This window comes from Rattus norvegicus, chromosome 6, assembly GCF_021556685.1.
Source record: "Rattus norvegicus strain SHRSP/BbbUtx chromosome 6, alternate assembly SHRSP_T2T, whole genome shotgun sequence".
In the NCBI taxonomy this organism is placed as follows: domain Eukaryota; kingdom Metazoa; phylum Chordata; class Mammalia; order Rodentia; family Muridae; genus Rattus; species Rattus norvegicus.
In genome coordinates this window covers 124133875-124160737 of record NC_141539.1, presented here as the reverse complement: position 1 = coordinate 124160737, position 26863 = coordinate 124133875, and the positions used below count along the sequence as shown (strand labels likewise).

The 26863-nt window shown below is 40.9% G+C and overlaps 1 protein-coding gene across 9 annotated transcripts in view; it reads left to right on the top strand.

Moving 5' to 3' along the window:
* Eml5 (EMAP like 5) overlaps positions 1-26863 on the top strand; it is a 131754-nt gene that overhangs the window by 92973 nt on the left and 11918 nt on the right. For 2 of the 9 annotated variants that reach the window (XM_087554156.1, XM_087554155.1), the window contains exons 27-34: positions 726-852; positions 7800-7878; positions 9638-9767; positions 12248-12346; positions 16513-16533; positions 22422-22595; positions 23949-24157; positions 25811-25968. In XM_087554156.1, the coding sequence (XP_087410282.1) occupies positions 726-852; positions 7800-7878; positions 9638-9767; positions 12248-12346; positions 16513-16533; positions 22422-22595; positions 23949-24157; positions 25811-25968 (997 nt within the window). 9 annotated transcript variants of the gene reach the window in all.

The following is a 26863-nucleotide window of genomic DNA, read 5'->3' as shown; positions in this document are numbered from 1 at the left end:
ATTTCAGTTAAGGACACTTACACACACTCACACACACACATACACACACACACACTCACACACACACTCACACACACATACACACTCACACACACACACACACACATAAACACACACAGACAGAGAGAGAGAGAGAGAGAGAGAGAGAGAGAGAAGGTAGCTCCAAGATTCAAACTACAGAAGTTAAAAATAATAATCATGCTTGAACAGTTGTTATTAGTGTTTGGGCCAGTTTTACAGCAGAATTGTTTTTGTGACTGGCATGCATTGATGACTGAGATATTCATCATCTGTAAAACAGCCAATCATATTTTAAGTAAGTGCTATTAAAAGCCTTTATGAAGTTGAGCTTTATATTTTAAGGCAATTTTGATTTTCTTAATGTACCAGTAATGGCAGTAATTATGAAAACACAGCCTGGATGAATAATTTAACCATTCACACTTAACAGTTGAGGGTGCATAGTAATGTATTGTACACTTATGTATATAGTATTTTTAGTAAAAATGAGATAATTAAACTCATTTTCTGTATCTTGCACTAATATACAGTTAGTGATAATTAGTAGATATCATTACATATTAAATATTCTTCACATTAATTTTTCTAGTTGCATATTAGTAATGTGCCCTTAACAATTTATCTTATATTGTTGGAAGACGATGAATTTATAAGAATGTAATTGATCAGCTTATCATTTGATAGCACTTATATCTTAATGACAGGCTATGACAGCGATGTTACAAGAGAGAATGAAATTAGCTACACCATCAGAGCCTTATCAACTAATATCCGCCCAATGTTTGGAGTCAAGCCTCATTTGCAACAGAAAGAGCCCTCAGTTGATGAAAGGTAATAGTAAAGTTTAAAGTCTGATGAAGGAAAAGATAGAAAAGAGAAAAAGACATAAAACTTTTGAGTTTTATCTAATGGATTTTCTGTAGATGTTAATAGCAGTGTTGCTTTATACAGTTGTGAGCCACTGTTAGAAATTGTCCTTTGTATTTTTGGTTGACACTGTCTTTACAAGGAGTTAGGGAATGTTACATCAATATATAAAGGTACTGTGGTTGGATTAATCTTATTTTCAGACTTTTATAAGTGTGTGTGATAGACTGGGGAAGAGAGAGAGGTGTGACATCTTGAAAAGCCCTGTCTATGTGTCGTTAAAGGTTGCTGTTGTTTAAAAATTCTTTCCAAAAAGACAGGTTGAAGTGTAGCCTTGTAGTGGAAACTACTGTTCTTGATATGGAACCAGTATTCAGAATAATTTTTTTTTTTTGGTTCTTTTTTTCGGAGCTGGGGACCGAACCCAGGGCCTTGCGCTCCCTAGGTAAGCGCTCTACCACTGAGCTAAATCCCCAGCCCCGAATAATTTTATGAAAAGAAAACTTCTGTGTGTGTTCCTGTGCACGCATACAAGAACATGCTTGTGTGAGTGTGGCTGTGGAGGTTGGAAGCAGACTTTGCCTGTTTGATCTTGTTTCTTAGAAGCTATTCATCTTCTTCATCTTTTTTTAAAAACGTGGGTTCTGAAGATTGAACTTAAGGTCCTCATGCTTGGAAGGCGAGCACATGGGCTCCTCACCAGCCCAGCCGAGAAGTTTTTAGTAACATCTGCGTTGAGAAGAGAGTTTGCTTAATGCTATCCAAGTGAAGGATGTAGAACAGCGAAGAGACATTAGGGGTTTGGGGGTGAGGCCTGGTGATAGAGCACTTGCCAGCATGCTTGAGGGCCTGGGCCATATCCTCAGAATCACAAACAGAACAAAATAAGCCTATGGCATACACTGTACAGGTGAAAGGCTGAAATAATAAAAAACTGTATCCAGAAACGATGAGAAACAGAGGTGGCCGTGGGTGGAACAACAGCGACTTCTGGAGAAGGCTGTATTGAGGGAAACTTTATTATAAGAAGTTTGCATTTGATGGAAAAGGAAAACAAACAAGTGAAACATGGGTCTAATAAGGAGACAGACAGGCACTCTGAGGACCCACTGCTTCGTGTGCTGAGTTGGTCCATAAAATACTGTAACAGTGGTGGGCGGTCATCTACAGCAGTGTGAGACTGCGTGCATTTGCTGTGTGTGAAGAGGCAAAGTGCAAAAGCACTTTTAGGAAATTGTTCACACTGTGATCTGAATACTTGTGCTAAGATTCCAGGGTGAGGCAGCTTGCTAGAAGACAGTGTCTAGTGCTGAATACCTATACTTGGAGCCAGTCAAAAGGCTGAAATACCCATTTCTGTCATTTACCAGTTGTGTGACCTTGAAGAAATATTCATCTGATCTTAAGCTGTCTTCACTGGCAGAATGAGAGCTATAATCTCTATCTGTAGATTATTTCAAGGTCTAAATAAAATAATCCACAATTAAATAAATTAAGTTAAATATCAAGAATTAAGACATAGACCACTACACAGTCTCACTTAATGAAATATAGACTAGGCTAGGCATGATGGCGCACATCTGTAGTCCAGGGAGGCAGAGGCAGATCTCCATGAATACCAGGGCAGCCTGTTGTACAAAGCAAGTTCCAGGCCAGCCAGGGCTACAGAGTGAGAGCTCTGTCTCATACAAGAAAGAAAGAGTAACCTAAAATACTAATTCTGAAATTAAACGTTCACAAAATAATGAGTACGACCTGAATATTTATTAATTATAGGAAAACCTGTAAACAAACAAATGTGGGTTTTTTTAATTGAATGCTTGAATAATTATTATTAGTATTTTTTAACGGAAATTCTAGCTCCAAGTAATGAAAAGTAAAAAGTATCATAATCTTTTTCATAAGTTATATTAATATTTTTCAAAGAAATTTCATCATTCATCAGATCAGTTTGTTATATAACCTAACTTTACTCTAGAAGCCATTATTTTCACAGTAGAGCAGATGTCCTCCTTAGTGGTGAAGCAATCCAAGTGGTGCACAGAGGAAATGTTTCCTCTTTGGGAGAAGTGTTTAGTGCTGTCATCACTGTCACCATTGCTGTTAGTTACTTTTCCTGAGACAAGGTCTGGCTTTGTGGCCCAGTCAGGCCTGGAACCCGCTGTGTAGAGTACCCCCTGGCTTTCCTCATGTGCAAACTTCCTGCTTCTGTGTCTGGCTATAGGTGTAAGCTACTGTGCTCAGTTCTAGTTTGGATTTTTTTTTTTACAGCTAACTTCTCAGAGTTATTTCTGAATTTATGGGTTTTTTTTTTCACATTTTGTTCTCATTTTCTGTGGTTGACGTCAGTCCTGCTAAATTCTTTAGAAAATGCTGAAACAGAAGTCAGCGGTGTGGCTCAGAAGAGTCCTCTTTTCACAGAAATGATAAAGTAGAAGGAGATAAAGAGTTACTTCCTTTGACAGTTTATTTAAATAGTTGTCTCATAGTTAATGTTAGCCATAAAATGCTCGTTACTTGTGGAATCGTACACATTATGGAAATACTTCCTATGACAGTTGATTACTATTATAGTTAGTCAATACTTTGTGATTATTTTTCTAAATGATTTTAACAGTGATATATGACTTTCTTTGTCAATAATATTTTATAACACATATTTTGTATCTAAGGTGGTTAACCTTTAATAAGATTTCTAGTATCTTAATTAAAATATCCAAAATGTTATAAAATTAGAAGCTGTGTTTTCTTAGTGTTCTTTAGATTTTATTTTATTCTGCTTGCTCAGTGTCTTATGGACTCACCATCAGTTTCCTATGTGTTCCCTACTTCTCTTCCGCTCAAAGACAGGGGGTAGTAAGGTAAGTGTTTTATTAAGGAACATGTTTTGTTAAAATGTTTAGTATTCTGTTTTGATCCTTAGTATGTCAAGGCACTACCTTTTTAATAAAGCATTTGGTTGCACTTGCCAAAAATAATTAGAAAATGAAATGTGGTAACCCTACATTGCGAGTTAGTTATACAAATGACTTTTCTTAGACTGAAAAGATTATCTGGTTAGTTGATATATGTTCTGTTTAATGAAGTTTAGTATGCTCATTCATTTAAAAATATTAAAATAGGATAAACATGGTACCTTTATGTTTAACAATATTACATGGATAAGAAGTTTAGTCGGAGTGCCGCTTGCAGCTACCGCCAATGAGATGAACATGTCCTCAGAGCGATTCTAGAAAGACAGCATGGACCGTCAGTTTTAGAAGTAGAAAAAGATCATGAATTCTAGAGAAGTGATAAGGACTTGAAGTGCATTTGAGACTAGATTGTTCAGACATCTTGAGTAGTTCGACAGCAGAAATCATCTGAGAGATTCATTATGCATTTTCAACAGAATAATATGTGCACAGATGAGTCCAGAGTGTGGCTTTGATCTCTGAAGAGGCCCACATACTCTTCCCTAGACATAAGCTTAGGCCTGTATGTACAGTACTGTGTTTAGTACTCAGCTCCATGTTAAAGGGGCACTGAAGCAGGAAGCAGAGCGAAGCGAAGTTGGAAGGCTGCTCTGGAGCACTCAGTTATATAGGAATCCCTGGTTTAGAAAACAGGAAGCTCAGTAGAGATGTAATTGCTGTCACAAGTGCGAGTGCCCTGTGCCTAGATGACCATCTGCCAGGAAAGGGTGAGGGAGACTTCTGTGATCCTCTCAGTTCTGTTAGGGATTTTGTTGCCATTACTACCCTCGTCCTACCAAGTGTTCCAAAACAGCTGCACTCAGACCCTTGTGTTCATGTCATTTGATTTCGCTGTTCTGAGAATCTGAAGTCCAGCCAGAGCTGGATGACATTTGAGGGACCTTCTCCTCCGCTGCCCAGATGCTGGGGTTTCGGTCACCTACCAAGCCTTGCTCTCCTATTCAGGGAGCTATTCCTTTTGGGATGGGAGTGAGAGGTGCTGCTCTTTGGAGACAGTGTTTTGCTCTGTGGCTCTGGCTGCCCTGATACTAATCGTGTTGCTTAGGCTACCCTTGAGCAATCCTCTTGCCTCAGCTTCCCAGAGAGTGCTGACGTTATAGACAAGCACCGCCACACTCAGTTGGCAGTTTTCTTTCTAATGGTCCTTCTTTGGCAGCCAAGTCTCACACTTGCCCTGAATGACCAAGTCTCTTGGCTTGAGTTGGTACCTGGAGGACCTAATTAGATCTGAATGATGGTCTCAGTACATAGCTCCCTTAAAAGCGGTCCCAGTAGTACCTGGCTAAGGGTCTCTATTCCTTTCTTAGGAACAAGGTAAGATTAAACGCTTTGCTTGAATGACACTCTAAAATTTATCACAGAACATTCTGAATTCTTATGTCTTCATATGCCATTAATGGAATAATTTAGGCTTTTCTTATACTGCAATAATAAACTACAAACAAGACTTTAATGTAAGAAATATAGTTTATCTGTGCTAGAACTAGCAATATTTCATTATGAGAGATACTGTTATGTTTTAAATTCAAATATATGTGATAATCCTTCTCCACTTTCCTTTGCTGCTGAGAAGAGGATCCAGGTAACCCTCCCTTTGCTGTGTTTACAGGGCTGGGTTTTGTGTTTTTATCATCTCTCCTATTTGCCATAAATGGCGCTTTGTTCTTTACCTGTTTCTACCTTTTCTCCCTCTGAAGGAATGGCATCTTAACTATTTGACTTACATAAGTCACTCTATTACTAAAATTTTATGTATCCAAATTGTATAGTTTTACAAATCAAATATTTTCATTTTAGGCAGTAATATGATGTATGTAAATAACTCTTATAAAAATCAAAATATGCTTGTTACACACAGTTATATAGATAACACTTGCTAATGGAATTAGAATTAAAGCTATCAGATACAATTTGAATAAAGTTTACCAACAACATTGACTTGGAAGAAAAGTCAAGTTTTCTATCTTCTTTGAATTACTCCTAGTGGGAATATTCTTACATTTAATTCTGTTTTTACTTATGAACATTCACAAATATGAAGGTTTGAAATTTACATTTCTATGATAACTTGGAAACTTATATGTTCTTGATTTTTTTCTTTTTTTATATTCTTTTTTTATTGGATATTTTTTATTTACATTTCAAATATCCCGTTTTCCGGTTTCCCATCCATTAGCCTCCTATCCTATCTCCATCCCCCTTCTATGAGGGTGTTGTTCCCCCTCCCCAACCATTCCCCCTTCCCGCCTCCCCGTCCTGACATTTCCCTACACTGTGGTATTGAGCGTTGGCAGGACCAAGGGTTTCTTCTTCCATTGGTGCCCAACAAGGCCATCCTCTGCTACGTATGCAGCTGGAGCCATGGATCAGTCCATTTGTAGTCTTTGGGTAGTGGTTTAGTCCCTGGAGCTCTGGTTGGTTGGTATTGTTGTTCTTATGGGGTTGCAAACCCCTTCAGCTCCTTCAGTCCTTTCTCTAACTTGCTCTTGATATTTTTGACACCAGTCGGTCTTGCTCAGTATATACTATTTCGTGCTCTGTGTGCATATATGCATTTATTTCACACTGTTTTCCAGTACTCAGGATGATTGTAGTCTTTGCTTATGCTAGGCCATCATGCTACTTCACGCCAGCTCTCCAACAGTCTGCATTTATTTAGAATGAATGTTTAATATGCAACACTGGGGCTGGAGAGATGGCTCAGTGGTTAAGAACACTGGCTGTTCTTGCAGAGGACTGGCTGCGTTCAGTTCCCCAAACTCTGTAGTGACTCACAGACATCCTTAATTCTCGTTCTAGGACATCTGACATCTCTTATGACCTCTGTGGGCTCTTGCATGCATGTGGTGCACATACATGCACTCAGACATGTACCAATACACACACACACACACACACACACACACACACACTCAGCTAAATATTTTTTTAGAAGATACAACACTTCTTTTAGCTTTGCAGATATGTAATTTGACAGTAATTTTGTAATCTATATGGCTTTAATAAATTATTAAGTGTTGAACATTTTTATAAAATTAATGAGTATCATTTCTAACTTAGTTATAAATTGAAGAAGTTAATGCATGATGTAGATTCAGTGTTCAGATTGTAAAATATTCACATAACGGTTAAGATGGACTAGTAAATGGCTTTTTAAAAATGAAAAGTTTTGCTCCTCTCTCTCTCTCTCTCTCTCCTCCTTCCTTCTCTTATCCCACACCCGTCTCTGCCACCCCAATAAACTCATCCACTTCCTGAAGGCCTTCACAATTAAATAATTCAGAATGTGAATCTGTGCCCTGTTGGAGTAGGAACATTTTAGTAGAAGCCATTATGTAAGGAAAGGTGATAAATATTCCATAAACAGATTAGGGAAGAGGGCAATTTGGGGACAGTAGTTGTGGTAGTGACCTCTGATGGGGTGTTGTATGGTTCACATTGCTCTGTGACTGTAAAAGCTCTTCTTGAATTCCTGAGCATCTGATGCTGATGCTGCAGTCACCGTGAGGAATTCAGGAAGCGGATGGGTAAAGGGCATGGAGGAGCATGGAGGGACACATACGTTACCAACAGTGTAGAAAGTGCACGAGAATGTTTTCTATATCTGCTACGTAAGTCGTAAGGGATGCTTTAGACCAGTATTCAGGCTTTGACGATACTGCGCCCATCCAGAAATGTTTTGAGTATGTCAAACTAACATTCTGATATTTGCCTATTCTCATGTTATTTACATTATGAGATATAGACCAAAGATAGTAAAGTAAAAAAATGAATAAAAATGTTTCTTTCTGCATCAGAAGTTACAAAGACAGAGAGAGAGAGCACAATCTAGTAGAATGAGAGTGAGCTCACTTTGGGGAGGGTGACATTTCTGGAGGGCAGGGTTGGGAGACCCAGTGTGATCTGCCTTTCTGCCTTCCCACCCCTCTGTTCCAGGCCTCCAGTGAGTAGGGCCCCACCACAGCCCGAGAAACTTCAGTCAAACAATGTAGGCAAGAAGAAGAGACCCATAGAGGTAAGGGAACAAACTTCCCAGTATTTCCACGCTTCCTTCTCTGAAACCAGGTATACTGAGTCATCTTTGCTTGGCTGGTTGTAAAAGTTGGTTGCTTAATTCTTACTCAAGTTTAAAATTTGGATTAATATCCTCTGCATCTCTTAATTTCAAATGAGTTTTTTTTTTTTTTTTTTTTTGGTTCTTTTTTTCGGAGCTGGGGACCGAACCCAGGGCCTTGCGCTTCCTAGGTAAGCGCTCTACCACTGAGCTAAATCCCCAGCCCCTCAAATGAGTTTTTTATTCTTGCATAGATAATGACCTGGATTGATCCGTATCTTGAAGAATGTAAATGTATATGAGTGCTGTTGTGGCCTAGGGAAGCACGACACCTTGGTGTGGTGTCTTCTAGTTAGTGAGTTAGAGTGAGTGTGCTATTTCAGGGACTTTTTACCTCACATGAGACGTTTAACAGATGGAGGTTGTTTCTCCATATCTCTTCGATCAACACACCTTTTCACAGGCATTTCATAATGCTGCCGTCATCAGCAAACAAGCAAACATGTAGGTCGAGCATGAGAAAGGTAGACATCTGTGGGAAGCAGGAACCATTGTAGCGCTCTCCCACCACTCAAAAGGCAAGGAGGACGAATGCTTCTAGCTCTAGGAGACTCTGTTGGGACTTAACCATTAGTTGTTAGAAACCACTGGGGTTTCTCCTGAGTCTCTAGTTCACACGTCACTTATCTGATGTATGTAGACCAAGCACTTAGAGGGATGGTGAACACAAACTGCACCATTCCTTTGGACATAAGAACTGTGTCAATGTTCAACACAGGAAACTTAAATACTCCCCTGTAATGAGGGGACTGTGCGAGTCCCCTCTCCTTCCTATAAGTTTATATTAAAAAATCTGGGGGCTGGAGAGATGGCTCAGTGGTTAAGAGCACTGACTGCTCTTCCAGAGGTCATGAGTTCAATTCCCAGCAACCATATGGTGGCTCACAACCATCTGTAATGAGATCTGGTGCCTTCTTCTGGCCTGCAGTCACATATGCAGGCAGAATGCTGTACATAAAATAAAATAAATAAATCTTTAAAAAAAAATCTGGAATGTGGGTTTGTATTACTGAAGGCATTTTACATAAAAACATATGTCTAATGGCTGTTGCACCCACAAAGTCACTGCAGTGGTGGTCACTGTATAAGACTGGGCCCACCAACACTGCACCATGAATAGGGTAGGTGCTCAGAAGCCCTCTCCCTGAGCAGCTGTGTACAGCATGTGTGTGTGTGTGTGTGTGTGTGTGTGTGTGTGTGTGTGTGTGTGTGTGTATGAAATCTTGTCCCTCAGGGGTGCAAGTCCTGGTACGTGTCCCTTTCTTGAGTAAGTAACCACTACCCATGCACAAGCAAACAGCAACAGGCAAAGACAGAGGGCACCAAAGGACAGCAAAGTAGGAGGGGACCTTAGGGGAAGAAGAGGTCAGTGGGAGGAAGGGGGGAGTGGGAAGGAGATGCGAGGGAGGGGGGAGATAATCAAACTGTGCAAAGAATGCATACAGACACTCATGTATATATGTGTGTATATATGCATATGCACATATATATACATACATACATACATGAAATCATGAGAGGCTAAAGAAACATTTAAATGTTTAATTTTGGGTTAAACGTTTATAAAATACCTAAAGCACATTCTTCTTTGAGAGAAAATCATCTCTGCATCACATTTAGGCTGAGGACGGACGTAATGTTCATTTTGACACTGTTACAGGACCTTGTGTTGGAGCTCGCTTTTGGCTATCGGGGCAGAGACTGCAGGAACAATGTGCACTACTTAAATGACGGTGATGATATAATTTATCACACCGCCTCTGTTGGAATTCTGCACAATGTTGCCACAGGTAGGTCATCCTAATTCTCTGCACACATAACTCTTTTTAATATAGAACTTTTGATTTAGCAGCTTAAAATTATTTGTTAAACCTACGAATAGTATTTTTACTTAATTTAACTTTTTGGGGTTTTTGTTTTGTTTTGTTTTCAGAACAGAGTCTTATATAGCTCTAGAATTGTGGGGGTTTTTTGAGGTAGGGTCTCAGTTTGTAGCTTTGGCTAGCCCAGAGCTTCCTATTATACTTGGCTGGCCTATAACTAAACTCACAGAGATCTGCCTTCCTCTGCTGGCAGTATATACCACAACACCTAGCTTCAAATACTGTTTTTAAAAGATGAAAGATTTGTATGTTCTGAAGGGAAACCAGGATAACAAATACTATTTTAAATGTATAAGAGAAATCATCTAAAATAAAAAAAAATATTTCATATTATAGTTGTTTCTGTTTTGAGATAACATTATATAGTCAAGATTAACTATCTGTGTAGCACAGGCTAACCTCAGTAGCCATTTTTCTGCCCAGCTTCCTGAGCCCTGTGCCACTGTGCCCTCTAATATTTTAGTCTTAAGAGAGTATGATCCAGCAGAAGAATATTTCATAATGCCAAGTCTCCACAGGGCTCTAATAGGAGTGAAGGCTCCGGATAACTGCTGAGAGGGGCTTGTTAGATAATGTAGGCTGCGGTGGGGGTAAAGCAGGTGGTTTTCCCAAGGCTGTGGACAGCTAAGAGCACTAAGGAGGCTGCTTCCCTGCGGCTGTACTGAGTACCCTGAGTATAATCTAAAAATGAGAAAAAATATTTGTTTACTTGATCTGTATGATAAAGAGCAGGCGAGGTTCTCATGGTATCATATGATGACTACCATGGTGAGCTCAAGTGGTAATTTTGCTTTATTATATGTAGTTATAAACTTCATAAAGCCTACAGTTTGGAGTAACAACAGTTACAGTTATCCAGTTCCAACCCTTCTGGTTTCCCTCGGAGTGATATAGGGCAGATAGACTGTGTGGATCACAATCCCTGTCCCTTGGTCAGTGCTAATGGTAATATGGTCCCTGTGCTTTGGCTCCCTAAAGTAAAGTGTTCACCAGGGATGCAATAAATCAGTAGCAACTCACCTCTTATAGTGTGTGTTTTAAAAAGTACTAAGAAAATCAATCCTCTCTCATTGAGATTTTCTGTATCTGTTGGGAAAATGGGCAAAAGTAAAGTAGGACAACCAAGAGGGAGCTAAATGACGAAACACGTGACACTTGTGTTTATTCTAAGGTTTCTGATTGGTGATGACTTTGAGACGGAGGACATAGGAGAGGAGGCCCTACTTTGGTTTTGAGTGTTTCTCATCAGTTTGGGGACACAATGCAATGTTCAGAGTCCTAAGAGTCCCTGCTAGCTTGTATCCATCAGTTTAACCCGCAGCCCACAATTAGCTGTTTGTTCTTCTCACTGGAAAACACAAAACATGTTCTAATTTGAGAAGATTATCTGCTTGGTTTTATTTTGTTGGACACGAGTCCTCCCTATATTGTACAGTCTGGCCTGGTGCTCACTGTACAGCCCAGGTCAGCCTCAAACTCACTTTCCCCTCCTATTGTCATCTCTGGGGATTCCTAGACTTACCTCAGACTCAAACCCAGAGATCCCCCTGCCTCTAGGGCTTGCAGGTGTGAGTAATTTACTTGTGGTAATGTAAGTGTTGAGGTTGGACCTGCGACACACATGCCTCTCTTACCTGTGTGCAGCCTGCGGTCCTGACTTCTTTCCCCAGAGTCATTTACTTCCTGTTTTACTTGTTACCCTCTTCATGGACTGCTGTGGAGCCTTGAAGGGTGTCCACCGCTGTCAGAACTGATCAGAAACACTGCTTACAAGATAAATGTGAATACGAACATCACTGAGGTCAATAAGTGGAAAATTTACTTTTGTTTCCTCTGTAACCCTAATAGAGCTTTGTTTGTTTACAAAACCAGAAAGGGAGGATCACAGCAAGGATTCAAAGTCTTCCATGATTTTAGTACTTGCTTACCTTTGCGTCCATATTGCAGGCTTTCATGACCACCCACTTGACACACATGAAGCACCTGTGTGCAGTTAGGTACTCCCCAGCCTCTGTTTACCAGTCTCTGTGGCACACGGTGTCTTCAGCTTGTCTGGTTTATTCTTGTCAGCGTTCTGTCCCTTCAAGATTACTGACTCAGGGCTGGGGATTTAGCTCAGGGGCTGGGGATTTAGCTCAGTGGTAGAGCGCTTACCTAGGAAGCGCAAGGCCCTGGGTTCGGTCCCCAGCTCCGAAAAAAAAAAGAACCAAAAAAAAAAAAAAAAAAGATTACTGACCCATTGTCATCCTTCTGATAGTAATCGCTTACGTGGTAACTGCTCAAAATACTACTTGAATGAACAAATGGATTAGTTTACTGTGTTAAGTAAGTGAATGTGACCGCTGCGTCTTAAAGTCTTCACAGTTAATTCTCTTACTCTTTTGTAGGGACTCAGAGTTTTTATCAAGAGCATAATGATGATATTCTGTGCCTCACTGTAAATCAGCACCCCAAGTTTATCAACATAGTGGCAACTGGCCAAGTAGGTATGTTTCTATATTTCAAGAAGAAATAGTTTGAAACATTTATTTTGTGCTAATAATTTCATACCCCCAGGGAAAAATAAGTGTATTAAATTGTGTATTGCTTGGAATACATGTGTGTGTACAGAACCTAGGCCGATTAACTTATGCTTGCTGCCAGGTAGCTCTCCATTCCTTAACTGTGGTTATCTGAGTTTGCTTAGACCATTCGAAACGAAGACTATCATGTAATAGTATGTATGCCTTTAGCTTTATCCGGGATTTATGGTCAACCAAATGGTTGCATTCAATAGTATATAAAACTCAGAGCAAGGATAAGAAGGGGAGCTAAGAAATTAACTAGACCAATGGGGACAGAGCCCTTGTTCAGCAAAGGTTAGTCTAGGTGAGGGAGAATGCAGGTCTGGTTCACACTGCATTTTAAAGTGTTTGTTTGGAAAAAAAATTAAAAAAAAAGTGTTTGTTTGGCATTAGTATTGATCAGATTCACTAATGGTTTGAAATGTCCTATGATTTATTTTTAACTTCTGTCAAAATCTTCAGTGCTTCTGACTCAGTGAGCAGGAGGGCAGGTATTTTAGATTGGCAGTCAGAGATTACCATGAAACTGCATTACAGATGTGGGCAGTCCAGTCTACTTGCAGTAAACATTACTGAAATACCGTGTTTGTTGGGTCTCAGCGAGTCATAATTGCCACACACACTTGACTTGCTTTCCTGGTGTCTTCATTTAAGTGTCCATATAAATACTGAGTTAGTCGGTCAGGGATTTCTTGTCTGGGTTGTCTGCTTCTATAACTAGGCCACACAGAACCCTTTATTTTCCCTTCTGTAGAGTTTACTTTAAAAAAATTAGTTTTCAAGTCAATCTACAAAGTGATTTTGTTATGACACTGTCGTGTATATGTATCATTATACATTTCTTCTTTATTGTTTGTGTGTGTGTGTGCATGTGTATGTGTGTCTGTGTTCATGAAGAGGCCAGCAGAGTGTTCTACTCTGTAATCCTTTGCGTCTATTTCTTTGAGAAACATCTCTCTCTGAACCTGGGATTTTGCATTCTTGTCTAGGCTGGAAGCCCCACAACCGTCCTGTGTCCACCCCACCTAGAGCTGGGGCTGCAGACATGAGTGGGGCACTAGCTGTTACATGGACAGATCATGGGCCAAGCCTGATGGCTCAGCCTTTAATCCTCACACTTGAGAGTTAGTGGAAGGAGCATTGAACCCCACAGCCTTATGCTAATTAAGTACTTGAGTACTTTTACTTAGAAAGCCTGCTTATAAAGGGCCCTTCACATCCGACAGAATTGGTGTCTCTGAGATTTCTAGCTCATCGGCCTTGTCCTTGAGCACACAGACAATCTAATCACTCATTGCCCTGACTTTGCCTTCCATCTTCGGAGACAGTTGTTTTCTCAGTGACTTCTAGTTTTTCTTTTTTTTTTCCCCCAGAGCTGGGGACCGAACCCAGGACCTTGCACATGCTAGGCAAGCGCTCTACCACTGAGCTAAATCCCCAACCCCCTCCTAGTTTTTCTTTAAGAAGGATTATTTTCTAGATCTCCCAGCTGTATTCTGTAGGAGTGGGATATGCATGGAGCAATGAGATTGCTTTCCAGTGGAAGCCTTCTCTGTACTGGACTATGTCTCGAGTCTTGGTAATCCCAGAATTCTCTATAAAATGGTTTTGAACTTACCTTTGGGCCTGCCTGCCTGCGCCTCTTCTCAGAGTATGTCAGTCTGGGTGCACATTGTACACTCAGTATGCACACTCATAAAGGAGGACCAGGAAGTAGTCAGCTTTCATGGGGGGTGGGGGATGGGATTCAGGGATTCCATGCTGAGGTACATGTCTTAGCCAGTTTTGGCTACTAGAACAAGTACCTGAAGTAGGTGCCTTGAAAGAAACAAGTAACACAGTCTCACTGTTTTGGAAATTGGAAGCTAAAGCTAAAGGCGTCTGCATGATTGGATTGTGGTGAAGGCCTCTCCCTGGGTTACAGATGTTGTTATATCCATATTGTCTTTCTGCTTTTCTCTCCACTTATCTGAACTTCATTATGAGGGCCCACCTTCATGACCTAATCATTCCCGCATGTCCCACCGCCTAACACTGTAGTTGAGATTAGATGACGTCATAGGAGCTTTCGAGGCACACAGACATTCATCCCAGAGCAGCTGTGCATGAGTGCTTCCACCGAGGAGAAGCTATGCTATATGGCCCCAAAGTCCAGTGAGTTCCAAATTTCTACCAGTCCTTCCAGGTACAGACAACACAACCCCTCCAAAAACACCAAACTGGGGGTCTGGGGCATGGTTTAGCAGATACTTGCTGCATACTGATAAAAACTTGAGCTCAATTCTGAAAACCATGTTTTTAAAAAAAGTCACACATGGTGGGCATACACTTGTAATCAAGGCACAGGGAATGCAGGCCAGTGGGTCCTTGGAATTTACTGGCCATCTAGCCTAGTCTACTAGTCAAGCTCCAGGCCATTAAGAGCCCTTTTCTTTAAAAAAAAAAGGGGGGGGAGGTTGGGGATTTAGCTCAGTGGTAGAGCGCTTGCCTAGGAAGCGCAAGGCCCTGGGTTCGGTCACCAGCTCCGAAAAAAAGAACAAAAAAAAAAAAAAAAAAAAAGAGGAAGAAAAAAGAAAAAGAAAAAAGTGATTGGTGTCTAAAAAGGAGAGATACTGACTGGAGGTTAACCTCTCACCTCCACATGTTTCCCTGCACACATATATACACTTAAACACACGTGTGTGCATGTGCGCACACAGGCTTTGAAAGGCTATAACATAGTTAATTTGATAATTGCATCTTTAATGGTGACTACTCGTTCAGACTGTAATGCTGCAGCTTTTACCTGTAACCCATTCCCTTATCCCAGGACAGACTCCCCCATTCTATCAACCTTTCTTCATGGGACACAGGGTCAGATCTTTTCACCAGTTGGTGATTATTAGAGTATGTTCAGAGCTAAAAATGGCAGTCAAATACTTTCCTCAGATTCCTGATAAATATACCTGTATGCTATGCTATCAGTTTATCCTTGAAATCACTGTTTCACATTGGTGAGTGTGAGACTTGGTTGACGTAGAAAACCCTCACGTCCCTTCAGCTTACAACATTCCCTACTCTCTTCTTGCTAGCCACTGTCATTCCTTTAAGCTTTACTCGTAGGCATTTCCACTGTAAATATGAACATACACATACATTTTTCTTTTTTGAATATTATTTCTACAAGTCTTTACCAGGGGGAGTCATAAGCAACATTTGTCCCTCCTCTTAAGGTCCCAAACACAAACCAAGGTACCATTTCACCAAGGTTCACTCTGAGGGACTATTCTTGGGATTACTTACAAAGTGTGGACCAGGGGTTTCCTACAGGCCCTTTGGGGGCCACACCTCACAGTCTATCTGTCAGGGATAACTGTGTTTGCATAGCTGCATAGATCCAACCTCATCCCCTAGACTTCCTCAGCCTAAATCCTGTAGCCCCTCCACAAGGCCATGTGCTCTTAGGGCCTAGTTGCAGAGTGGGTGGTGTAGTGGCTGGATCCTCGGGTCAGGTTCATGGCCGTCCCCACCATACCATGAGGGATGCAGACAGTCACCATGCCCAGCTGTGGTGCTGTCTTCCAAGTGGGCACAGCTGAATCCCCCAATATGGCAGTTGTTTGCCTCAGAAGATAGGGTAGTGAAGTGCAGCAGTTAAAGAATGTCTTTGGTTACAATGAAGAAGCCCTCTGTCTTCCTGGGTTATTTAATAACCCTTCCTGCCTTGTTCCTCAGGCCCACTTCTTTCCTATAGGCATAGATGGATCAAACTTCCCAAGCACACTTAGCAATGGATGTTATAAACCCAAAGGGTCACATTATATTACTTTAAAATTATTATGATTCATTATATCAATTAATTACATATGGCTCATTGTATATACCCAAAGAAAGGATGAAAAGTCATTCGTAAAATATTAATATATATGTAGATAATGGAAGAGAGTGCCTTCTTTCAGTCCACTCGGCTCTATGTAATAGCCTAATTTTGTATAAGATACTTTATTATTTACATAATGTAAAAATTACGATTGTGTTTTATAACCTTACTGCTATTATCCTTATCATTATAGATAACCTTTTTTTTTTCTACTTATTCATCATTATAGGTGATTCTGCAGACATGTCAGGTAAGGAAAACCGAATACTTTCTGGTTTAGTTATACACTGGTACGTGCAGGTATCATTTCTCCCCTAGAGCCTAAGCAAGCATCTTACTGCACCACACGCAGCTTACAGAATACGAATAACAAACAACATCACTTTCAATCTGCAGTAATAACAGCATTGTTTACAATGGTGTAGGGACTGGGAAGATAGCTGAGTCAGTAGAGTGCCTGCCTCACAAACTGAGTCCCAAGTTCAAGACCCCATGGGAAAATACCAGGCCTGTGAGCACACACTTATTTCCCAGCAGCAGGATGAACCCTGGGTTTGCTCATCAGACAGCAAAGCCTAATGGGCAAGCTCCAGCCTCAAAAATAAGGTGGCTTAGTACCTGCAGCAGAGTGAGGCCAGGTGGCCCTCTAACCTCCACACACAACTGCTCATGCGTATGCCTGAGTGTGAGTACACAACCCCCCCCACAAACACACACACACACACACTCATACTCATAGGTGTTTTGACCTCTCAAGTGTGCCTGCAGCTATGCTGAAGATTTTTCAAAAATATATGTGGTCATCACACAAATTGTTCATATCATATAGCTAATACAAAATTTATTAATTTATAAGCTATTTCTGCTGTTGAACATATTAGAGCAACAAAACATATAAATGTTTAAAAGTAATTTTTTTTTTTAAAGATTTATTTATTTATTATATATAAGTACACTGTAGCTGTCTTCAGATACACCAGAAGAGGGCATCAGATCTCTTTACAGATGGTTGTGAGCCACCATGTGGTTGCTGGGAATTGAACTCATGACCTCTGGAAGAACAGTTCAGTGCTCTTAACCGCTGAGCCATCTCTCCAGCCCCAAAAGTAATTTTTAAAGCCAATTTGACCATGGCTTCATAAACTTAAGAAAGCAATTAAATTAATAATGTATACCTATTTTTATATGTCCAACGTGTTATATACTGTAATATCTAGGCTTTTCAACTCTATTTTCATTTTTGTAATACATTAAGTATTATCAGCTTAGTAAGAAAATGTTCCCCAGAGATTTCTGTGTTCTTCATTAGAGAGCAGTATGATTCTGGGCTTTGACTAGTCCACTCGTAATCTATTCAGCACAGCAAGGTAGGACTTGCTTCCTTGTCTACTTAACAATAGGAATTAGCTGTCTGGCACCCTGGGGCAAATCTAGCCTGGCACTTGTTTGTGTGAAGCACTTTGCTCAGCTCCTGAGCTGAAGATAGTTGTTTTGTTTTCTTTCTTTTTCTTATTGAAGCCAATTCAGAGTTGAGAAAAAAAATCAGAAAACTCATGATAACAAGAATCATATGGAATTCGGATTTCTTTACCCATAAATAAAGCACAGCCATGCTCTGTGTGTCGTCTACAGTAGCGCTGGTAATAACTCAGCACAGTGGGGTAGTTACATTCATACCTATCTGAGACTAGATCGGACAGCTCCGCAGTGTGCACAAGTATATAGTTCCACAATGGCGACTTCACAGTTATAAGCAAGTGCTACATAGAGGCTTGTTGTATAGCATTTTATAGAAGTAATTTTATGAGAGTTCTGCCCCACTCTAGCTCCCAAATAAAAGACACAGAAACATGGTATTTTTATTAACAGCCTTAGGCCCAGCCATAGGCCCAGTGTTACTTGCCAATTGACTCTTGCTTTGTTTGCTCTGCTCCATGTGTGTCCTCAGGGTGGTTTTCTCTTGGCCACAGAGCTCATGGTCCATCCTCATGGACCTTCCTGCCTCCTGACGACCCTCTCCTTCCCCTGTCTTCTTACTTCTCGTGTGGTCCCTACCTGAGACCTCCTATGTATCTCAAGTCACACCTTTCTCTCTCCTGCCCAGTCACAGGCTCTGGCCTTTTCTTATCCAATCAGTGGTTAGTAGGGAGCATTCTTTGCAGCACTTGGTCAATACAGTATGCAGACTGCAACCTGGTCTTGGGGCACAGAACTCAGTGTTTGAGTACACAGTGCAGGAGTCCAGCCCAACAGCATTTACTGTGTCACGATGGTCAGTCTGCTCACTTGTTGCTGTTGCTTTGGACACTGTAGATCCACTTTTAAGAAAAAATCAAAATGGGTTGATGATCTCGCTGCGAGACCTGAAACTTGTTAGAAGGTGCTAGAGAGGAGGCTCGAAGGCTAAGAGTACTCACTGTTCTGTAAAGAACCTGAGTTCAGTTCCCATCATCTGGATCAGGCAACTTACATTTACCTGTAACTCACTGGAGAACCTAACACCTCTGCCCTCCAGACACACTTGTGTGCTCACGTGTACATATACACGCACATGTGTGCACACACATGCACATACACACACGCACACGTTTTGTAATCCAGTTGAAAATGACTTGCTATCTGAATTTTAGACAAATGGAACTCTTTTATTTGTAGTATATTTACTAATAATTTATTGAAAATTCATTGTCTACCCCATTGTATTTTGGCAACTAGTATGTGGTTATCCCAGAGGTACCCTTTGTAAAGGTTTAATATTTGCCATTTTCAGAAAACAATACCATCGTAATAGCAGTTACTGTATTTATACTTTTAATTCAAGCCATCTTATATTCCTTATCAATTTGAAGTGTGACTTCTCTTTTTTAAACTTTAAACATTATATTTATCTGTTTGTTTGTTTGGATGTGTTCTTGTGTCCTGGCATGCATGCGGAGGTCAGAGGACAATGAGCTGGGCTCAGTGCTCCCTTTCTCTCTACGATGGCTCTGTGCTGTGGCAGGCACGTTTTCCTGCTGAGCCATCTTGCAGGCTTGCTCACTGCCTTCTGCTTTGACTTTAATGATTGAGGGATTCAATTCAATGCTCAAATAATTGATAAATTTTCCCTCGCTTCCCCCCTTTAAGACAAGAGCTGATATATCCCAGGCTAGCCTTAATTTCCATATTTATATGAGGAAGACTTTGGATTTCTCATTCTCGAGTCCACACCTCTGAGTCCTTCAAAGATAGAAGTATGCTAGCACACCTGGTTTATGTCATCCCATGGGTCAGAGTCTATGCTGTATGCATACTAAGCAAGCATTCTGCCAACAGACAAATATTCCAGTCCCCAGAGTTCTCACATATAAGTAATTCATCTTATTAATTGTAAAGCTTTTATATTTCCATGTTTTACAGTTGGATAAACCAAACAAAAGCTGCCCATCTCTTATTTTAACTGCTTTATTTGAAGGGTTCTTAGATTGGTGTAAAATGTCCAAATTTATCAGAATTTATTTTTTAAAGACCAGAATTTCCTCCTATATAAAATAATTCCAGGAAGCTTATCTTCTTAAATGCTTTTCAATCTTCACAGTTTTTAATTTGAGCAAAGCACTTTAGTATGTTGATTGTTCATAAGAGTGCTTATATGCCGTTTTCTGCCTGTGTCCAGAGCTGACCTGGTCTCACAGCTCTCTGTACCCAAATCCCGTGGGGGAAAGAAAGCTGGACTCTCAGAAGTGCAGACAAGCCTGAGAACTCAGGGGAGACCATCATTTCTGCTCACATTCCTGGCCCAAGAGGAACCTGCCTAGAGCCCTCTGGACACAGGAACCTAGGAGCAGTCAGAGGCAGGAACCTTCTGGTCTCTTCCTGCGCCCAGAGCTGAAAGCCGGTCTCACAGGAGTGATGACACACTTGAGAGCAGAGATAAGACCAACTGTTCTGCTCTGAGTGACACTCCTGGAGCCCTCAGGACACACAAACCCAGGAGCAGTCTGGTACAGGACCTTTCTGGTTTCTGCCTGCACCCAGAGCTCACCAAGTCCCACAACGCTCAGTACCCAGATCCTGCTGGGAGAAAGCCAGTCTCCAGGAGTGCTGACACACAGGCTTATAGGAGGGTCAAGCCACTGTCAGAGACAGCAAGACCAGCTAACGCCAGAGATAACCTGATGGCGAGAGGCAAATGCAGGAATCTAAGCAACAGAAACCAAGACTACTTGACATCATCAGAGCCCAGTTCTCCTACCAAAGCAAATACTAGATATCCCAACACACCAGAAAAGCAAGACTTGGATTTAAAAATCGCATCTCATGATGATGATAGAGGACTCTAAGAAGGACATAAATAACTCCCTTAAATACAGGAAAACATGGACAAACAAGTAGAAGATCTTAAAGAGGAAACACAAAAATCCCTTAAAGATTTACAGGAAAACACAACCAAACAGGTGAAGGAATTGAACAAACCATCCAGGATTTAAAAATGGAAATAGCAAAAAAAAAAAAAAAAAAAAAAAAAGGAAATAGAAACAATAAAGAAATTGCAAAGGGAGACAACCCTGGAGATAGAAAACCCAGGGAAGAGATCAGGAGTCATAGATGCGAGCATCACCAACAGAATACAAGAGATAGAAGAGAGAATCTCAGGGGCAGAAGACACCATAGAAAACATCGACACAACAGTCAAAGATAATGTAAAGTGCAAAAAGTCCTAACCCAAAACATCAAGGAAATCTGGGACACAATAAGAAGATCAAACCTAAGGATAATAGGTATAGAAGAGAGTGAAGAATCCCAGCTCAAAGAACCAGTAAATATCTTCAACAAAATTATAGAAGAAAATTTCCCTAACCTAAAGAAAGAGATGCCCATAAACATACAAGAAACCTACAGAACTCCAAGTAGATTGGACCAGAAGAGAAATTCCTCCCGTCAGATAATAGTCAAAACAGCAAATGCACAAAACAAAGAAAGACTATTAAAAGCAGTAAGGGAGAAAGGTTAAGTAACTTATAAAGGCAGACCTATCAGAATCACACCAGACTTCTCACCAGAGACTATGAAAGCCAGAAGATCCTGGAGAGATGTCATGCAGATCCTAAGAGGACACAAATGCCAGCCCAGGTTACTGTATCCAGCAAAACTTTCAACATAGATGGAGAAACCAAGATATTTCATGACAAAACCAAATTTACACAATATCTTTCTATAAATCCAGTTCTACAGTAGATAATAGATGGAAAACTCCAACATAAGGAGGGAAGCTACACTCTAGAAAAAGCAAGAAAGTAATCTTCTTGCAACAAACGTAAAAGAAGAGACACAAACATAATTCCACCTCTAACAACAAAAACAACGGGAAACAATAATCACTATTCCCTAGTATTTCTTAACATCAATGGATCATTTCCCCAATAAAAAGACATAGACTAACAGACTGGGTACGTAAAGAGGACCCAGCGTTTAGTTGCATACAGGAAACACACCTCAGGGACATGAAACTCTTGGCACATTTCCCAGGAGGGACAGGAAGGGGCACAGAGGACCTTAGCGTAGCAGATGAGGCACACCGCTTTACAAGTCTCAGTGTAATCTATCCAGTGGTATAGTGCTTTTAAAGTACTTATTTTTAAGTGTGTGCAGCCTTTTCCCAGATTCCCATATACACGGTTAAATTTCTTATGGACATGATGTATTCATCTGGTGCTTTCCGAGGATATCAGTGTTCTTTACCTGTATGTATCATAACATATGCACTGTGTTAAATGCGTGTAGTTTCAATAGAACCTCTGTGAAGATTGGGGAAAAAACCTTAATTTTCACTCCGGAGCCTTGTGTGTACTAAGCCTGCTGTCTCTCTATACTTAGATGCACAAGTTGCTTTGACAAGCTCTGTAATATTGCCTGTTTTTTTCTCTAAGTGCTCTTTTCTTAAGAGTGCCATTTATAATGTATCCTGAAGGATTCTGTATTTTTCCCTATCCTTTTCTTTTTGTTTCCCTTTTTAAAATTTAGCTTCAGTTTTGAGCTATTGGAAACTACATCCCTTTATGTACATAGTTATCTCCATGTTTCTGAGGTGGGCATATGCTGGAGTCAGAAGTGGAGACATGGAGATGGTTGTAACTCTTGGATTTTATCTTTGTGCAGCTACAGCCCCATCTGTCCACATCTGGGATGCAGTGAACAAGCAGACATTGTCTATACTAAGATGCTCCCATTCAAAGGGCGTGTGTTCTGTCAGCTTCAGTGCTACTGGGAAGCTGCTGCTGTCTGTAGGGCTAGACCCAGAGCACACTGTTACCATTTGGAGATGGCAGGAAGGTAGGATGCCTTTCATTTATGTAATTCAAAACAACAAGAGCAAACCACAAGAATATTAGGCAATATGAAAGCTATGTTTTAGCATTTGTCTTAAGTTGGTGATTGAAACCATTTTTTGTTATAGTTCTATAAAACACATAGCACATAGGTGGTAGCACTGTATTGTCACCTTTAAAAAGCCCTGTAGCCATAAACTCAGTAAAACCCAGTTAGTATTTAAAATTACTTGCTATGATTTCCCTTTGGTAAGAAACTATGTGCTTTTGGTAATGATTGGTTTAGTTCTGAGGTACTTTAATAAAAAATGAAATTTTCGAGGCATAGAGGCACTTGCCTGGAATCCCAGCACTCAGGGGATAAGGCAAGAGGATTGACATGAATTTGAAGCCAGCCTGAGCTATATATCAAATTGAAGGCAAACCTAAAATATATAAATGGGACCCTGTCTTTAAAAATGTAGGGGCTGGAGAGATGGCTCAGCGGTTAAGAGCATGGACCACTCTTCCAGAGGCCCTGCAACCACAGGATGGCTCACAACCATCTGTAATGGGATCTGATGCTCTCTTCTGGTGTGTCTGAAGACAGCCACAGTTTACTCACATAAAAATGTATTAATATCCAACCCAGAGCCTGGCACATGGTACATCTGCCACTGAACTACATCCCTTATCCATAAAAAGATACACACGCACACATGCGCACATATATATACCCATGAACATATAAAATACATATACACATATTCAGACACACTTGTACATATATACATAATCACACACACCCTACATATATACACAGACATACTGCACAGATGACCTGCCTCCAAACCATATCCCTTACCTGTGAAAAGACACACATACGCACAGGACAAATACTACACAGGTGGATCTGCCACTCAACTACAGCCCTTAAATGGTGAAAAGATACATACATGCCTTTTCGAGACAGGGTCTCACTGTGTAGTCCTGGATGCCTTGGAATTTACTGCATAGATACTAGCTGGCTTCAGACTCACAGAGATCCACCTGCTTCTGCCGCCAGAGAGTGCCAGGATTGAGAGTAACAACAGCATAAATTCTTTCAACACACTCTAGACAGAATACTTAATTTCTATAATGAGGAATTAATGGAGCCATACAGAAAATTTTATGGTCCTAATGTCATCTAAATTGTCACAGAGTAGCCTATAAAATATGTGGGCACTATGAAGATGTATGTACTATGATTATAGGTCATGTGATTGTTAAGTAATGTTTTGTTTTAAACTATGCAATTTGAGGAAACTGTTAAGTCCTGTTAATTAGCTTAGTTTTTATATTAACCTGGAAAATTTTGTTGTGTCTTCTGTACCAGGGGCCAAAATTGCCAGCAGAGGTGGGCACAACCAACGTATTTTTGTAGCAGAATTTCGACCAGATTCAGATACCCAGTTTGTCTCTGTGGGTATAAAGCACGTGAAGTTCTGGACCCTGGCAGGAAGGGCTCTTCTCAGCAAAAAGGGGCTTCTGAGCACCCTGGAGGATGCCCGGATGCAGACGATGCTCGCTGTTGCATTTGGTGCAGTATGTCTGTTAAAGTGCTGTGTGATGTGTGATCTTGAATGTGTCTTGCCATACATTCATAAACAGCATGAATATTGATTGGGAACTATAACCTGACAATCACTACAAGTCCCAGTCCAGGACATAAATCATCTCTTAAAAGCGGATCCTTTTAACCATTAAGGAGTGGCAGAAAGTGAATGAGGTCATTACTGTGACACATTTGCATCCTTGGATCATTCCTGTCCTCCAAGGCTTCATTGGCTGTGTGCTTGTCACCTCTGCAAGTGACAAAGTGGAGTCTCCTAGTGCTTCCTGGTGCACCTCACGTGTGTCATCAGGAAAAGGAGGGAAATAGGAAACCACATTCAGGTGGTTTCAGGGCACATTTGGATGTAAAGTTTCCTTTGCTCTGTCCTGGAACCTCTGTTCATCTCGTGCTGGAAGTGCTCTGGGCCACTGATTCAGGGGAGCACAGAGCTGAGAGCAGAGAGCGCAGTCCCGCCCTTAGTGGAGTGAGTGTTCAAGAGCCTCTTGCTTTCTGTCATTCCGTCCACCTGTGTCTGCCGTTTATAATCTTTATAATCCCTGTCTCTCCATTAATTCCCTGCCCTGGCTAGGCTTCGCAGACTCTTTGGTTCCACAGAAAACTAAGTAGACTTTTAAAAAATATGCAGGCATTATATATTTTAAGAAAGGAAGTTACAAAAAAAAAAGGAAGTTACAAGGTTAGAAAAGTTGAACACAATTTAAAAAAACTAACAATACCAAACAAACAAATGGAACTTCTTGTATATTTTTAATATAAGAGCAATCACTTGTTTCTAGAAAAAGAAAAATCCCAGGTTGGAATGATCCTGGCATCTGCTGGTGCAGATGAACTTTCTTCATTTATAAAATTACTTTGTAGCCAAGTATCCATTTTTGGTCAAAACAAACAAACAAACTTGACAGCTAATACAGATGAAAAGCATTTTAGTATGTGAAGTAGTGTGGACAGACTGTCTCCTTAGAAGATAAAGTTTGTGTTCAGTTTAAGCTTTTCTCAAATCTGTTACTATACATGAAAACATGAAGCTACAGACATACATGGAGTCATGTGATGCTTCTGGGCTAGGGATGGGGAAGAGAAGGGGGGAAGAGAAGGGAGGGAGAATGCCAGTGTTCCCAGCTGAAGCATGCTCTAAGTGTAGAGTGGCACTGAGTAGTGACTTTCCTACCTCTGCAGGAGTTAGTGAGGTCCTAACTCTGCTGTAGATAGATTTACTTTCTATAAAGAAAAATCCTTATCAAACTCACGTTATTTTCATCCCATTCCTAACTGCCCCTTGTTTTTTACTCCTGGTGTTTAGTGACCTTTGACTCAGTTACTGAACAGCCAAAGGCACCTATAGAAAGAACAGTGCAAGCCAGAGCTACAGTATTTTAGGAGAGATGTATCCAAGGCTAATCTCACTACTAAAGGACAGACTTGAAAATGGAAAGAGCCTCCAGAGACTAAGCCTTCTGGTTACTTCAGCCTCCTGCCCTGGGTCCAGTATCTCCCACCATCCTTTGCATGTGCTTTGTCAAAACAGCCGAACTAGCATTCCACCCACATAGAGGATGACATCTGTGCGACCTCTCTTTGAACTTTTGATGAGTTTGTCTCCCCCCTTCCCCACTCCTTTTCAGAATAACTTGACGTTTACAGGTACCATCAGTGGTGATGTCTGTGTGTGGAAAGATCACATATTGTGTAGAGTGGTGGCTAGAGCACACAATGGGCCTGTGTTTGCCATGTACACCACCCTGCGAGATGGACTGATTGTGACCGGTGGCAAAGAAAGGCCGTGAGTCCTTTTTCCTATCCTCGCTGACTGTTTACACATTTGCTGTCTACCCAAGGCTTAGTTAGGTATTCGAGGCTCTTCCTTCTAGGCTGCACAGGCTAAAATACTCATGTACTTCTCCTTCATTGCTGTCTATGTAGATTCTTCGGATTCTCTGAATCCTTGTCTTAATTCGCTTATTTTGCATTTTATTTTTCATTTAATTTTTACATTTATTATGTGGGAAGGGATGGAGAAAGTATGTACCCCAGCCCATGAATAGAAACCAAAGGACAGCCTGTGGGAATGGGTTCTCTCCTTCCACTGTGTGCATTCATTCCTGAGGTCAAACTCACATCATCAGGCTTAGAGTGCCCGTGCCCACTGTACCATCTTGCCAGCCCACTCACTATTGGACATTTAGACACACCTGAACTGCAGGCAGAGCTCTTATTTGTCTGAGACAGGCATATGCAGTTGTCCCTCTGATTAAGAATGGTGTCTCAAATCCTTATGTGCTTGCATCAGTATGGTTGACAGGACATGAAGGGAAATCTTTACCATAGAGCCTGGGTTGCATCTTGATCCCCTGTTGTCTCCTAACTGTAAGACTTCTGTAGCTATATGAGAGAGGAGTGAGAGAGTGCTGGAGACAGCCTTGGGAAGACCTCAAACGTGTGAAGAGAACCCTTCAAGTTACTCTCAAATACCTTAACCATAACCAGATACTTAAAATTGGTATGTGGGTTGAGGTGAGGGCTCAGGGAGTAAAAGTGCTTGCTCTATGTGCCTGATGACCTGAGGGCCAACCCTAGAAGCAACATAAAACCTGGAAAAGCCAGACCTAGTAGCACAAGCATTTGTAATCCCAACACTCCTCCATGGGAGAAGCCCAGCCAGCTTGCTAAGATCATCT